The 16,122-nt window shown below is 44.6% G+C and overlaps 1 protein-coding gene across 20 annotated transcripts in view; it reads left to right on the top strand.

Annotated features, from left to right (window-relative positions):
• OBSCN (obscurin, cytoskeletal calmodulin and titin-interacting RhoGEF) overlaps nucleotides 1–16,122 on the top strand; it is a 705,115-nt gene that overhangs the window by 110,992 nt on the left and 578,001 nt on the right. For 19 of the 20 annotated variants that reach the window (XM_077490633.1, XM_077490628.1, XM_077490621.1 and 16 more), the window contains exons 13-16: nucleotides 5,541–5,816; nucleotides 8,826–9,101; nucleotides 12,286–12,561; nucleotides 15,101–15,376. In XM_077490633.1, coding sequence (XP_077346759.1) covers nucleotides 5,541–5,816; nucleotides 8,826–9,101; nucleotides 12,286–12,561; nucleotides 15,101–15,376 — 1,104 coding nt within the window. The remainder of the gene's footprint in view (nucleotides 1–5,540; nucleotides 5,817–8,825; nucleotides 9,102–12,285; nucleotides 12,562–15,100; nucleotides 15,377–16,122) is intronic. The other variant, XM_077490622.1, reaches the window with a different exon arrangement.

Raw genomic sequence — 16,122 nt, 5'->3', positions numbered from 1 at the left:
CAGCGGGAGCTGGGCGCCGGTGGTGCAGAATCACGTACCTGTATGTGATTCTGCCTGTAGGAGACGCCCCCCTCACAATACATATACCTGGGGCAGTCAGCAAGCTGATTAAGCAGTTCTTGTATGAACGAAGCAGGCAAACTGGTTGCAAGCTTTATTCATTATTACATTGTAACATGATTGTTATAATGCATTATACTTTAGTGCTTATGTGCAAATCAGTACGTTTAAGAGGTTTGGGGGTGGAACCTTGGCTTTTGCAGAAACTTATTCCCAAATGAGGTTCTCACTGAAGGTGATTTCGGACTTTCATCATCGTATTCTCACTTTTGGTTGTGACAGATTCACTTTAAGGACACGGGCATTACTTTTTTTTTAAATTATAAGTCACCTTTCTAGCTGTACTGTTAATGGCTGTCTCTGGATCAGCAGTATTCTGTGTCACACATCCGCAGTGGTAGGGGCATTCCTTATTAGTAATCCACCTGTAATGTGAGCCGTCCGTAAAAGTCAGCCAGGATTAGCAGCCACTTTCATTTGACACTCCAATTACTAGTTTACGTCTTCATAGACAGCGGGGCGTCACGGCGTCCGTTTACCCGGGTACAGCTCCCAATGTCAGCGATTTTCTCTGCAAGGAGTAAAATTATGGAAAATATTTTTTTTAAATTGGACGCCCAAAAGCTTTATTTCAATTGTTTTTTAGGTTGCATGCCAAATGATGGTGTCCCACGCTATGCCAGTGGATACTACACTCGCCAGACACTTTATTAGGTCCCCCTTGCTAGTACCGGGGTTGGACCCCCTTTTTGCCTTCATTCTTGGTGGTATAGATACAACAAGGTGTTGGAAACGTTCCTCAGAGATTTTGCTCCATAGTGACATGAGAACATCACGCAGATGTGATCTGGTGAGTGTGGAGGCCATTGGGGTACAGGGACCTCATTGTCCGGTGGTGAGATGATTGGAGCTTTGTGACATGGAGCATTATCCTGCTGGAAGGAACCATCAGAAGATGGGGAAACCATAATACCAATCTTCCACCACATCCCAGAGGCGCTCTATTGGATGAGATCTGGTGAGTGTGGAGACCATTGGGGTACAGTGACCTCACTGTCCAGTGGTGAGATGATACGAGCTTTGTGACAGGGAGCATTATCCTGCTGAAAGGAGCCATCGGAAGATGGGGAAACCATGATACCAATCTTCCAACACATCCCAGAGGCGCTCTATTGGATGAGATCTGGTGAGTGTGGAGGCCATTGGAGTACAGTGACCTCACTGTCCAGTGGTGAGATGATACAAGCTTTGTGACATGGAGCATTATCCTGCTGGAAGGAGCCATCGGAAGATGGGGATACCATGATACCAATCTTCCACCACATCCCAGAGGTGCTCTATTGGATGAGATGTGGTGAGTGTGGAGGCCATTGGAGGACAGGGACCTCATTGTCCGGTGGTGAGACGATTGGAGCTTTGTGACATGGTGCATTATCCTGCTGGAAGGAGCCATCGGAAGATGGGGACACTCAGGGCTTTTTTTCAGCGGGAACGTGGGGGAACGCATTTCCAGCACCTCCAGCACCAAATGTACAGTATGTAATAGCAAGGGGTGTGCTGGAGGGTCTATTGATGTTGTCTGCTGGGGGATTTATGGTCACTAATGGGGATCTAAATTTATGTAAGGGTCTATTATTGCTTGTGGGGGATCTGTTGTTGCTGGGGGGGGTGTCTTATGGTGCTTGTAGGGATCTACTGTTGAGGGAGAGGTCTATTGTTGCTGGCTGCTGGAGGGTCTATTAATGCTGACCGCTTGGAGATCTGTTTATTCTGCTGGGGGGAGGGGGGGGGGCGGGGTTCAATGTCCTGGGGTGGATCTTTTGTTGCCGAGGGTGGTATTTTGTTGTGGATGGTCCATTGTTTCTGTGTGGGGGGTCTATTGTGTGGAAAACGATTGTTGCTGGGGAGCAAAAAAGCCCTGGGTACACTGTAGTCATAAAGGGATGGACATGGTCAGCAACAATACTCAGGTAGGCTGTGGTGTATGATGCTCAATTGGTACTAAGGGGTCCAAAGTGTGCCAATTGTAGCCTCAGTTCCCTGTTCTTAGCTGACAGGAGTGGCGCATAGTGTGGTCTACTGCTGCTGTAGCCCATCTGCCTCAAGGTTCGATGTGTTGTGCATTCAGAGAGGGTATTCTGCATACATTGGGTGTAACAAATGGTTATTTTAGTTACTGTTGCCTTTCTATCATCTGGAACCAGTCTGCCCATTCTCCTCTGACCGCTGATATCAACAAGGCATTTTCCTCCACACAACTGCCGCTCCCTGGATATTTTCTCTTTTTCGGACCATTCTCTGTAAACCCGAGAGATGGTTGTGCGTTAAAATCTCAGTAGATCAGCAGTTTTTTTAAATACTCAGTCCAGCCCGTCTGGCACCAACAACCACGCCACGTTCAAAGTCACCTAAATCCCCTTTCTTCCCCATTCTGATGTTCAGTTTGAACTTCAGCAAGTTGTCTTCATCATGTCTAGATGCCTGAATGCATTGAGTTCCTGCCATGTGATTGGCTGATTAGCAATTTGTGTTACCGAGCAATTGAAGAGGTGTACCTAATAAAGTGGCCGGTGAGTGTATATACAGTAAAGAATAAACATTTTTCAGAAAATCTGCGTTTGAAACTATTGTTAGGTAGTGGGAAGGCAGTGGAAATATAGATACATATTATTAATTAGCAGTAAATCCACGTCAAAGCAAGCCCTCACTAACCTCTGCAACAGCAGGCAATGTGGAATAATTTATCCTCAAAAGTCACCACAGAAGCAGTAACTTCCTTCTAGTCAGGTCTCAGCACTCTGCTCTCCCCCTCCTCCTGTGCTCCTGCTCTGTGTTTATATCAGAGATTAGAAAGCTGGAGTCAGTGCTGGGAAGAACAACAGGGTGAGCTGAGCTGCTGAGCCACTGCTGGGAGATGGGAGCCGATTGAGCTGAGCTGCTAAGTCATTGCTGGGACGGGGAATCAGGACTAGCTAAGCTGCCAAGCCACTGCCAGGGAGGGGAAGCGGGAGGGTGAGCTGAGATATCAACTCATTGGTGGAAGGGGGGGGGTGGGGAGGGTAGAGTGAGCTGAGCTGATGCTTCACTGCTGGAAGGGGGAGCAGGGGAGTGGAGCATCAGCTAAGTTACAGCAGGAAGGGGTGGGCAGGGAAAGCTGATATACAGAGTTATTTTAGGTGGGAGCAGGTGGAGCTGAGCTTCAGAGTCACTTCGGGGGGGGGGGGGGGTGGTACAGGGTGTGCTGGGTTGCTGAGTCACTGTAGGTAATGGGGGTGGGGGAATGGGGTACATTGAGGTGATACTTCACTGCTGGAAGAGGGAGCGGGGGGCAGGATGAGCTGGGTGAGCTGAGCCACTGTCGGGGGGCAAAGTGGGAGGGTGAGCAGAGGTATCAAGTCACTGGTGAGGAGGAGCAGAATGAACTGAGCTGATGCTTTACTACTGGAACGGGGAGCAGGGGAGTGGAGCTTCTATGTAACTGCAAGAAGGGGTGGGCGTGGGAGTTATTTTAGGGGGTGCAGGTGAAGCTGAGCTTTAGAGTCACTTCGGGGGGGGGGGCAGAGTGAGCTGAGTTTTCTGAATCACGGGTAGGGCTGGAGCAAGGTGAGTTGAGTTGATGCTTCACTGCTGGAAGAGGGAGCAGGGAGAGCTGAGCTTCTGAGTCACTCTGAGGGTATGGGGGTGGTTGGGGCTGGGGGGGGGCAGGGTACACTGAGGCGATGCTTCACTGCTGGAAGAGGGAGCAGGGAGAGCTGACCTGCTGAGTCGCTGTGGGGAAGGGAGTGGCTGGGGGGAGGGCATAGTGCACTGAGGTAATGCTTCACTGCTGGAAGAGGGAGCAGAGTGAGATGTAGACATGTGCAATTCGTTTTTCCGAAATAGTTTTTTAATAAATTTTGACAAATTCGTTAATTCCGAAATTTCTGAAATTCAGAATTTTTCAATTTTGAAATTCAGGATTTCTGAAAGTTTGAATTTCCGAATTTCAGAAATTACGAATTTCTGAACTTCCAAAATTACGAATTTCCGAATTTTCAAAATTTCCAAAATGAGGAATTTGCGAATTTCCCAAATTTAGAGTTTCCGAATTTCAGAAAAAATTCTAAATTTCGGCATTTCGGAAACTCAAAATTCAGAAATTTGAAATTTCAGAAATTGGAACATTTGAGAAATTCAGAAGTTCAGAAGTTCGGAAATGCTACATTTTGCAAATTCGGGAATTCGAAATTTGGAAATTCAAAAATATTCAAAATTTCATAAATTTAAAAATTCAAAAATTTGGAAATTTGAAAATCCAAAAAGAATGAAAATCTGAAAATTCTAAAGAATGAAAATCTGAAAACTCGAAAACCCGAAAATCTGAAATAATAACTAACTAATAATAAATATTAAATTATTGTAGTTAAAGTATTAGAAAGTATTGGAATTTCCTTTCAAATTTGGCTGAACGTAACGAGTACGAATTTATCCGAAGTTACGAATTATCTAAAATAACGAATGGAACGTAATGATCTAATAATAATAAATAACACATAATACCTATCATTTCAAATTTTAATGATTTTCTTTCTTTTTTTCAGATTTTCAAAATGTTTGAATTTGCAAAATTGAAAATTCGGAAATTCGGAAATTTGAAAATTCGAAAATACGGAAATTCGAAAAAATCAGAAATTCAGAAATCACAAAATTTGAAATCCAAATTTTCGGTTTTCCGAATTTTCGAATTTCTGAATTTTCAAATTTCCGAATTTACAAAAAAAAGGGAAAAAACCGAATGAAACAAAAACGAAAACAAATGAATTTTTTGTCAGTGCACATGTCTAGTGGGATGAGCTGAGCTGAGTCACTATAGGAAAAGAGGGAGGAGGGAATGGTGCACTGAGAAGCATGGGGAGTGGAACTGCTACGTTACTGTGGAAAGGGGTGAGCTGAGTTGCTGAGTCTGAGTTACTGTTGGGGGAAGGGGTTTTGAACAGGGTGCAATGAGGTGATGCTTTACTGCTGGAAGGGGGAGCAGGGGAGTTACTGTGGGAAGGGGAGGGGCAGGGGAAGCTCATTTACTGAGTGATTTTGGGGAGGAACAGGGGGATCTGAGCTGCTGAGTCACTTTGGGGTGGTGGGGGGGGGGGGGGTAGGGTGAGCTAAGTTGCTAAATCCCCACTGGGAGGGGCAGCAAAGGGAGCTGAGTTGCTACTGGGGCTGAGCTCCTGAAAATGAAAGTAAAAGTACTTGTGTTATGAACATTGAGGATGAATTGCTCAATAGTGCCTAAAGCTAAAGAGTTTAGAGAGGGCTTGCTTTACAGCCTAGAATCCTACAATTGGATTTCCAAAGACATATCAGCCTCATCAGTCAATGTTTTTCAGATATAATTGACACGTAAGGAATTCTCTGTATTTGGCTTTTACAATGCATTGACTGAGCCACGTGTACAACAGATACAAAATAAGAAAAGTAAGAGATTTTCCTTCCTTTATTAGAACCAGAGCCGGCCTTCACCAACTTGGACAAGGTGCAGAAAGAGGTCCAGGCTATCTTGTCAGAGAAGACCACGGTGAGCTGCGAGGTGGCCCAGGAGAAGACGGAGGTGAAGTGGTACAAGGACGGAAAACTGATCACCTCCAGCAAGAAAGTGAAGGTAGAGTCTGAGGGTAAATCCCGCCGTCTGGTGGTGGAACAGGTGGAGAAGAAGGATGCCGGAGAATATACCTGTGAGGCCGCTGGACAGAAGATCAACTTCAAGATCAACGTTAAAGGTTGGTGGTGTGATGGTGGTTGCTGATTTTTTATTTTTTTTCCTAGCATCAGCTTAAGTGGCTAGCAAGATTCTGAGAACAGATTGCACAGATCCTTATTCCTTTTTGACATTTGATCATGGTGTTAAAAGGTGAAATTTTGAGAGCATATTACATTTTGACATCATCTTAAAAAAATCGAAGGGCCTGTTTCGAAAAAGCTCTTGTTCGTTTCAACAGGGGTTTCTCATTCCAATACAATGTGAATGCAAAACATGCTTGCAGCAGGTCAAATGCAGGTCAGAAGAAGCCTCATCTGCGGGTCAAATGCACCTGCCAATGAATTCTGAATGATCTCAAGCATCTCAAATTGTTAACGCCATAGATGTTGGTGTCATAGACATAGGGCCAAACACCATCAACAGGCCCTAAAACTAATACCCTTCTGTTTTAAATGCCTCTTTATTAGAGTTGAGCGGACACCTGGATGTTTGGGTTCTACGGGTTCGGCCGAACTTCGCAAAAAAGTTTGAGTTCGGGACCCAAACTTGACCCCGAACCCAAACCCCATTGAAGTCAATGGGGACCCGAACTTTTGAGGACTAAAATGGCTCTAAAAAGTCATGGAAAGGGCTAGGGGGCTGCAAATGGCAGCACAATGTTGTTAAGAGCATGGCAAGTGCAGCACCACAACCGGGGCCACGTCCCTTATTTGGCGTTCTCCTCATATTTCTCAAATTTAGGATCTTGCCCTAAATGGGTGTTTTTTGAATAGCAGAATAGAAGAACAGTATCTAAAGGGTGTATCTCACACATACAGATATGCAGGAAACACTGCAAAATATATATTTTTTGCCCTAAATGGGTGTTTTTAGAATAGCAGAATAGAGCAACAGTATCTAAACAGTGTATCTCACATGTACAGATATGCAGAAAATGCTATTCAAAAATGTAATTTATTATTTTTTTGAATAGCACAATAGAAGAACAGTATCTAAAGTGTGTATCTCACATGTACAGATATGTAGGAAACACTGTAAAATATTTTTTTGGCCCTAAATGGGTGTTTTTAGAATAGCAGAATAGAGCAACAGTATCTAAAGGGTATATCTCATAGTAACATATGCAGTGCTGGTGCACTGAGCTTGCATAAAATGCCCGCCGACACCAACCTAACTAACAGATGGATAAAAGTTATATTTTGTCTGGCACTGGGCTCAGGGCAGGGTAAAAAGATTGTGCACAGTACCCACACAACAAAATCAAGGTAGATCGCTGAGTAATTAGATTTCTGAAGCAGGACTCCTATCTACCGTATATACTCGAGTATAGGCCGACCCGAATATAAGACGAGGCCCCCAATTTACCCCCAAAAAACTGGAAAAAATTATTGACTCGTGTATAAGCCGAGGGTGAGACATGCCTGTCCATCCCTGTGTGTCCGTCCATCCCTGTGGGTCCATCCATCCCTGTGTGTGTGTCCATCCATCAGTGTGTGTGTGTGTGTGTGTCCATGCATCCGTGTGTGTGTGTGTGTGTGTGTGTGTGTGTGTGTGTCCGTGCAGCCTACGTCCCGTCCAGCCTGCGTCCCGTCCAGCCTGCGTCCCGTCCAGCCTGCGTCCCGTCCCGGCCCGTCCCGTCCCGAGCCGAGCCTCCGTCCTTCAGCTCTTCGCCGGCGGCCATTCTAGGATTCAAAAGCCGCGCCTCCGTCGGTGATAGGCGGAACACTCAATTTCCCACTGACTGCTGGGAAATTGAGTGTTCCGCCTATCGGATGTCCGTGATAGGCGGAACACTCAATTTCCCAGCAGCCTGTGTTCCGCCTATCACGGACATCGTCTCATCCTCGTCCGTAGTACGAGGATGAGACGATGTCCGTGATAGGCGGAACACAGGCTGCTGGGAAATTCAGTGTTCCGCCTATCACAGGCGAAGGCGGAGGCGGAGGCGCGGCGTTTGAATGTTAGAATGGCCGCTGTCTGTCTGCTCGATACGCTGATCGAGCAGGCAGACAGCGATGACTCGAGTATAAGCCGAGGGGGGCACTTTCAGCCTCAAAAAAGAGGCTGAAAATCTCGGCTTATACTCGAGTATATACGGTAATTCTCTCCCTCAAAGCAGCAGCAGCAACCTTTCTCTACACTATCTAAAGCAGAGTGATGTGCTGTGCTATGGGCCTCTAGCTTATATAGAGGCTCGGTCACATGCTGCACTGGCCAATCACAGCCATGGTAATTTGGAAATTCAAAATTCAGAAATTCGAAATTTGGAAATTTAAAAATGTAAAAATTCGGAAATCCGAAAATTCGGAATTCGGAAAAAAACGAATGAAACAAAAACGAAAACGAATGAATTTTTTGTCAGTGCACATGTCTAGTGAGAGGAGCTGAGCTAAATCACTATAGGAAAAGAGGGAGGAGGTCATGGTGCACTGAGAAGCATGGGGAGTGGAACTGCTACAGTACTGTGGAAAGGGGTGAGCTAAGTCACTGTTGGGGGAAGGGGTTTTGTACAGGGTGCACTGAGGTGATGCTTCACTGCTGGAAGGGGGAGTAGGGGAGTGGAGCTGCTAAGTTACTGTGGGGAGGGGAGGGGCAGGGGAAGCTCATGTACTGAGTAATTTTAGGGGGGAATAGGGGGATCTGAGCTGCTGAGTCACTTTGGGGTGGTGGGGGGGGGGGGTAGGGTGAGCTAAGTTGCTAAATCCCCACTGGGAGGGGCAGCAAAGGGAGCTGAGTTGCTACTGGGGCTGAGCTCCTGAAAATTAAAGTAAAAGTACTTGTGTTATGAACATTGAGGATGAATTGCTCAATAGTGCCTAAAGCTAAAGAGTTTAGAGAGGGCTTGCTTTAAAGCCTAAAATCCTACAATTGGATTTCCAAAGACATATCAGCCTCATCAGTCAATGTTTTTCAGATATAATTGACACATAAGGAATTCTCTGGATTTGGCTTTTACAATGCATTGACTGAGCCACGTGTACAACAGATACAAAATAAGAAAAGTAAGAGATTTTCCTTCCTTTATTAGAACCAGAGCCGGCCTTCACCAACTTGGACAAGGTGCAGAAAGAGGTCCAGGCTATCTTGTCAGAGAAGACCACGGTGAGCTGCGAGGTGGCCCAGGAGAAGACGGAGGTGAAGTGGTACAAGGACGGAAAACTGATCACCTCCAGCAAGAAAGTGAAGGTAGAGTCTGAGGGTAAATCCCGCCGTCTGGTGGTGGAACAGGTGGAGAAGAAGGATGCCGGAGAATATACCTGTGAGGCCGCCGGACAGAAGATCAACTTCAAGATCAACGTTAAAGGTTGGTGGTGTGATGGTGGTTGCTGATTTTTTATTTTTTTTCCTAGCATCAGCTTAAGTGGCTAGCAAGATTCTGAGAACAGATTGCACAGATCCTTATTCCTTTTTGACATTTGATCATGGTGTTAAAAGGTGAAATTTTGAGAGCATATTACATTTTGACATCATTTTAAAAAAATCGAAGGGCCTGTTTCGAAAAAGCTCTTGTTCGTTTTAACAGGGGTTTCTCGTTCCAATACAATGTGAATGCAAAACATGCTTGCAGCAGGTCAAATGCAGGTCAGAAGAAGCCTCATCTGCGGGTCAAATGCACCTGCCAATGAATTCTGAATGATCTCAAGCATCTCAAATTGTTAACGCCATAGATGTTGGTGTCATAGACATAGGGCCAAACACCATCAACAGGCCCTAAAACTAATACCCTTCTGTTTTAAATGCCTCTTTATTAGAGTTGAGCGGACACCTGGATGTTCGGGTTCTACGGGTTCGGCCGCACTTCCCAAAAAAGTTTGAGTTCGGGACCCAAACTTGACCCCGAACCCAAACCCCATTGAAGTCAATGGGGACCCGAACTTTTGAGGACTAAAATGGCTCTAAAAAGTCATGGAAAGGGCTAGGGGGCTGCAAATGGCAGCACAATGTTGTTAAGAGCATGGCAAGTGCAGCACCACAACCGGGGCCACGTCCCTTATTTGGCGTTCTCCTCATATTTCTCAAATTTAGGATCTTGCCCTAAATGGGTGTTTTTTGAATAGCAGAATAGAAGAACAGTATCTAAAGGGTGTATCTCACACATACAGCTATAAAGGAAACACTGCAAAATATTTGTTTTTGCCCTAAATGGGTGTTTTTAGAGTAGCAGAATAGAGCAACAGTATCTACATGGTGTATCTCACACCTACAGATATGCAGAAAACGCACCACAAAAAATAATTTTGCCCTAAATTTTATTTTTTTGGAATAGCACAATAGAAGAACAGTATCTAAAGTGTGTATCTCACACGTACAGATATGCAGGAAACACTGCAAAATATATTTTTTTGGCCCTAAGTGGGTGTTTTTAGAATAGCAGAATAGAGCAACAGTATCTAAACAGTGTATCTCACAGGTACAGATATGCAGAAAACGCACCACAAAAAATAATTTTGCCCTAAATTATTATTTTTTTGAATAGCACAATAGAAGAACAGTATCTAAAGTGTGTATCTCACATGTACAGATATGTAGGAAACACTGTAAAATATTTTTTTGGCCCTAAATGGGTGTTTTTAGAATAGCAGAATAGAGCAACAGTATCTAAAGGGTGTACCTCATAGTAACATATGCAGTGCTGGTGCACTGAGCTTGCATAAAATGCCCGCCGACACCAACCTAACTGACAGATGGATAAAAGTTATATTTTGTCTGGCACTGGGCTCAGGGCAGGGTAAAAAGATTGTGCACTGCAACACACACAACAAAATCAAGGTAGATTGCTGAGTAATTCGATTTCTGAATCAGGACTCCTATCTAATTCTCTCCCTCAAAGCAGCAGCAGCAACCTTTCCCTAAAGCAGAGTGACGTGCTGTGCTATGGGCCTCTAACTTATATAGAGGCTGGGTCACATGCTGCACTGGCCAATCACAGCCATGCCATTAGTAGGCATGGCTGTTATGGCTTCTAAGGGCACACGAGTTAAACGAATGTTGATTGGCTGCCCTGCAGCTGTTAAAAAAGAGCCATTACATTACCAAACACCGAACCTGAACATACAGTAAATGGTTCAGGTTCGGGTCCGGGACCCAAAACCCCAAAAGTCCGGTACGAACCCGAACTTTACAGTTCGGGTTCACTCAACCCTACTCTTTATGCATTGACATACCTCCTTAATCCCAATCTGTCTGGACAGTATGATAACTTGTTGACTTGGCACCATCCACAGGCAGCTTAACTGTTCAACAAGACATAGCAGTTGAATCTAACACAATTTTATGTCAGATAATTGCAGTACAGAGGATGTTTTTCCAGTCTTTTGAAGTGTAAAAAGACAATGACTTTCTGATTGATCAACTTACATTCAACCTGCCCATCTATGGTTCAAATCGGTTCCTGCTGAACTGGCCCGAGATTCGAACCATCTATGGCCGGCTTAACTGAGGGTACATGGAGAGGGTCTAGCAAGCCTAGAACTAAACCAACTAGCACTAAGCAGGAAGGGAGGACAAAGAAGGAAACCCCCGCTGGCGCTCTTGACCCCTCCCCCCCACGAGTGTCTTCATAGCAATCTTGCTGTGGGGGGCACGTGTGCAGACTCGATCCCGTTGGCAAACAGAACATGGCTTGGCCCTGCCACCTACTCTCTCCTCACAGGCTGTGATTGACAGCAACAGGAACCAATGGCTCCCACTGTTGCTTCCTTGTCCAGTGAGGAGGGAGAGAGCGTCTGATCTTGTGCACAGTGCTGGATCGAGATTGGGTTCAGGTAAGTATAAGGGGGGGCATGGGGGGGGAGGCATACAGAAGGTTTTTTTAAATCTTATTACAGAGGATACATTAAAGTAAAAAAAACTTCTGCCTTTAGGCTGGGTTCACACTGGAGCGATGCGGGAACGCCGCAAATCTGCAGCGTTTTCCCGCATCGCATGGCTCCCGTCGGCAGTTCACACTGCCCTATGCGGACTGCTGGGAGTGTCAGTGAAACGTTAATGACACCCCCAGATCAGTTCGCATATCGCAGTGCGATCTGCAAACTCAAGCAGGAATCGGATCGCATGGTGTAAACACCCATGCGATCCGATTCTGCTGCGGACCAAAAAAAGGGTCCTGTGCGAGTATGACTGAACTCACATCGCACAGAGATCGGATGTGATTTGCACTGCAGTGCGGTGCGAATCACATCCGGGTCTCCCAGCCGCAGCGGTGTGAACCCAGCCTTAAAGGTCAGTTCACTACTTGTCAGAGCATAATTCCAAAATGGCAAATTACATTTTAGTTAGAATTTGGACTATAGAATTGAGATCACAGGACTTTTCCAAGTCTCTCCACCTTCTTCTCAGGACTCTGGTGGGGTTACATTGTTAGCAAACCCCGCTTTGCTTTTGTGCATTTTATAGAAGGTTTATAGAATCCAGGGAAGTTTCAAACATCTTGTTGCTCACTTTCTTCAGACAGACAACAGACTCAAGTTATTGTGTTTTATCTACAGAACCAGAGCCAGCTTTCATCCATCAGGACAAAGTCCAGAAAGAGGTCCAAGTTATTATCTCGGAGAAGGCCACCCTAAGCTGTGAGGTGGCCCAGGAGAAGACGGAGGTAAAGTGGTACAAAGAAGGAAAGTTGATCACCTCCAGCATGAAACTGAAGCTGGAGTCTGTGGGTAAATCACGGCGCCTGGTGGTGGAGCAGGTGGAGAAGAAGGATGCCGGAGAATATACATGTGAGGCCGCCGGGCAGAAGATCAACTTTAAGATCAACGTCAAAGGTTAGCAGGATCATGGGATATTGAACAAACGGGGAGAGATTGAAGTGCCTAATAAGTGCAGCAGGCTGTTTATTAAAAAACACAAAATTGGCAACTCACATTGTTAAAGGGTCAACAGGCTCATCAATAATGAAGACCGCTATTCTGTGGTAAACAGATGTATGTCGTAGACACAGCGGAAGTTTGAGGCGCCATTTTTAAAACATCTATCCAGATACTCAGAGCCAGCCAGTGCACGGAAGGTCGGAGACATTGCACACAGAAGAGCAGTCTTATTTATTGATGAGCCTGCTGACCTTTTAACAATGTGAGTTACCAATGATGTGCTTTTTTTTAATAAACAGTCCTCATGATACACATTGATACACTTAGTAGGCACTTCCTTCTTTTCCTATATATATATATATATATATATATATATATATATATATATATATATATATATATATATATATATATATATATATACACACACACACTATATTGCCTGCCTTTACACGCACGTGAACTTTAATGGCATCCCAGTCTTAGTCCGTAGGGTTCAGTATTGAGTTGGCCCACCCTTTGCAGCTATAACAGCTTCAACTCTTCTGGGAAGGCCGACCACAAGGTTTAGGAGGGTGTCTATGGGAATGTTTGACCATTCTTCCAGAAGCGCATTTGTGAGGTCAGGCATGGATGTTGACGAGATGGTCTGGCTCACAGTCTCTAATTCATCCCAAAGGTGTTCTATCGGGTTTAGGTCAGGACTCTGCAGGCCAAACAAGTTCCTCCACCCCCCACTAAGGCGCAAAGCCCAACCTCTGAAAAACAACCCCACACCATAATCCCCCTCTCGACCAAATAATTTGGACCAGTGCACAAAGCAAGGTCCATAAAGACATGGATGAGTGAGTTTGGGGTGGAGGAAAATAACTGGCCTGCAGTCCTGATCTCAACCCGATAGAACACCTTTGGCATGAATTTGAGTGGAGACTGCAAGCCAGGCCTTCTTGTCCACATCAGTTCCTGACCTCACAAATGCCCTTCTGGAAGAATGGTCAAACATTCCCATAGACACACTCCTAAACCTTGTGGACAGCCTTCCCAGAAGAGTTGAAGTTGTTATAGCTAAGGGTGCTAAATCTGTTGGATTTTTTCAGACAGATTTTGCTCCAAACTTGTCTTGCATACACACGGTTGCACAAAGTTGTCGGAGAATCCGATCGTTCAGAACGAGGTGACGTAAAAGAAGTACGTCGGGACTATAAGCGTGCCAGTAGCCAATAGCTTTCATCTTGTAATTTATTCTGAGCAATGCGTGGCACATGGTGCGTCGGATTTGTCTACACACAATTGGAATTTAAACGATCAGATTTTGTTGTCGGAAAAAATTTTAGATCCTGCTCTCAAACTTTGTGTGTCGGAAATTCCTACAGAAAAAGTCAGATGGAGCCCACACGTTCAGTTTTTCCGACAACACAATCCGATCACACATTTTCCTTCGGAAAGTCCAACCGTGTGTACAGGGCATAAGACTGGATGCCATTAAAGTTCATGTGCGTGTAAAGGCAGGGTTCCCAATACTTTTGGTAATATAGTGTATGCTCATTGCGTCAGCCAGATTGGATTGTGTGCCTTTTCTTTTTATCTCATGGGATATTGACAATGGCTTCTCCAGAGAGATATTTTCAGACTTCTTTAAGCTTTAGGCGGGCCATAGCAAATTTCTTTCCTGCCACCACCATGGAAGCTATCCCTACTGGGAGAACACAGTGATTTTTGCTAGTAGCTATAATAGCCGCTTGCAAAAATCGCATGTAAAATCCGCCAGGCTGTTTGTACCCAGGTTGATGGATTGATCAACTTGGATACATTCAGCCTGCCAATACATGATTTGAATTCAAACTGTCTATGGCTGGCCTTAGGGTCATTCTTAAAGCTTTATGATGACAAATGTCTTCAGAGGGATGATTGGTTAGGTCCTTTTTATGTTCTAATGAGCTGAATAACTACAGGCCAGTTTCCTGTAAGGATTCTAATTAACAAATTGGATATAAATCATTTTGGTGCTTCAGGTGTTTGAATGCCCCTGTAGACTGTTGCCTACTGCAGTTCTATGAATTACTTAACAAGTGGAGTGACCACAATTTGGTCTGCTCCTATGAAAGTTCCAATGCCCTGACTGGCTACAGGTTTGTCTACTTTGGAATTGTTTCAATGCAGCAAAATGTAGACTTTTTTACCTCTTATATAATAAATTAAATAGCCAAACACAAAGCTGTTATGTCTGAAGGATATATTTTGACTGCTATTGCTGAACACCACTTGAAAAACCCTTCTTTTCTGTCATACTTATCCAATGGCATGAGTACGTTGACCAATAGCCCCAAACAAAGTGTACACATCAAAAGCTAGGATAATGGCCTCATATTTAATGAAGGTCATTGACTCTGTAACAAAGCTAGAGACAGCCAGGCAAGTAGCATTTTCATGCTTTATATTTTCAAGAATACAATATTTCTTTTATAGTGTGCTTTTAAATGTATTTGTATTTTAGAACCAGAGCCGGCATTTATCAGTCTGGACAAGGTACAAAAAGAGGTCCAGGCTGTGGTGTCAGAGAAGGCCATCCTGAGCTGCGAGGTGGCCCAGGAGAAGACAGAGTTGAAGTGGTACAAAGACGGGAAACTGATCACCTCCAGCAAGAAACTGAAGGTAGAAGCTGATGGTAAATCACGGCGTCTGGTGGTGGAACAGATAGAGAAGAAGGATGCCGGAGAATATACCTGTGAGGCCGCCGGACAGAAGATCAACTTCAAGATCAACGTCAAAGGTAGCTAGAACTTTCCAGTTCCTTTAGCCCTTGTACACACGGTCGGACATTCCGACAACAAAATCCGTCCGATTTTTCCCGACCGATTTTGTTGGAAGCTGGTGTTGCATACACACGGTCGGACAAAGTTGTCGGAAAATCCGATCGTTCAGAACGTGATGACGTTCGTTCGTTGCGACGGGACTACATTGCGGCTAGTAGCCAATAGCTTTGGTCTCGTAATTTGATCTGAGCATGCGTGGCACTTTGTCCGATCGGAATTCTCTACAAACGATCAGATAAAGTCCGAGCTGAACATGTTGTTGATATCCAGCTTTCAAACTGTGTTGGTCGGACATTCCGACGGAAAAAGTCCGATGTAGCCCACACACGGTCGGATTATCCGACAACACGGTCCGATCGGACATTTTCCATCAGAATGTCCGACTATGTGTACAAGGGCTTACTGCTTTATTAAGATATCTAATTAAAAGATATTACATTTAAACTCAAAGCGGACCTAAAGGCCAATGAATGGTCCCCATAAAATAACCAAAAACTTGTCCAAGGAGTGTTGAGGAACCAATGCAATTCTAATTATATTGTGACTCATTAGACTATACATGTTTTATTTTAGATTTATATCTGCTTTCAGTTTTGATTTTTTTTTTGGGCATTGCTCTTCACTCTTCAGTCTTCACCACCTTTGTAAAGACTGTAAGCTTGAAGTGTCAGCTAACAACTTCTTTGCCTTTGTACAGTAAAAA

This window comes from Lithobates pipiens, unplaced genomic scaffold, assembly GCF_037356315.1.
Source record: "Lithobates pipiens isolate NorthernLeopardFrog02 unplaced genomic scaffold, aLitPip1_a1.2 Scaffold_19, whole genome shotgun sequence".
NCBI classification, from domain to species: domain Eukaryota; kingdom Metazoa; phylum Chordata; class Amphibia; order Anura; family Ranidae; genus Lithobates; species Lithobates pipiens.
This window is presented reverse-complemented; position numbering and strand designations above follow the sequence as displayed.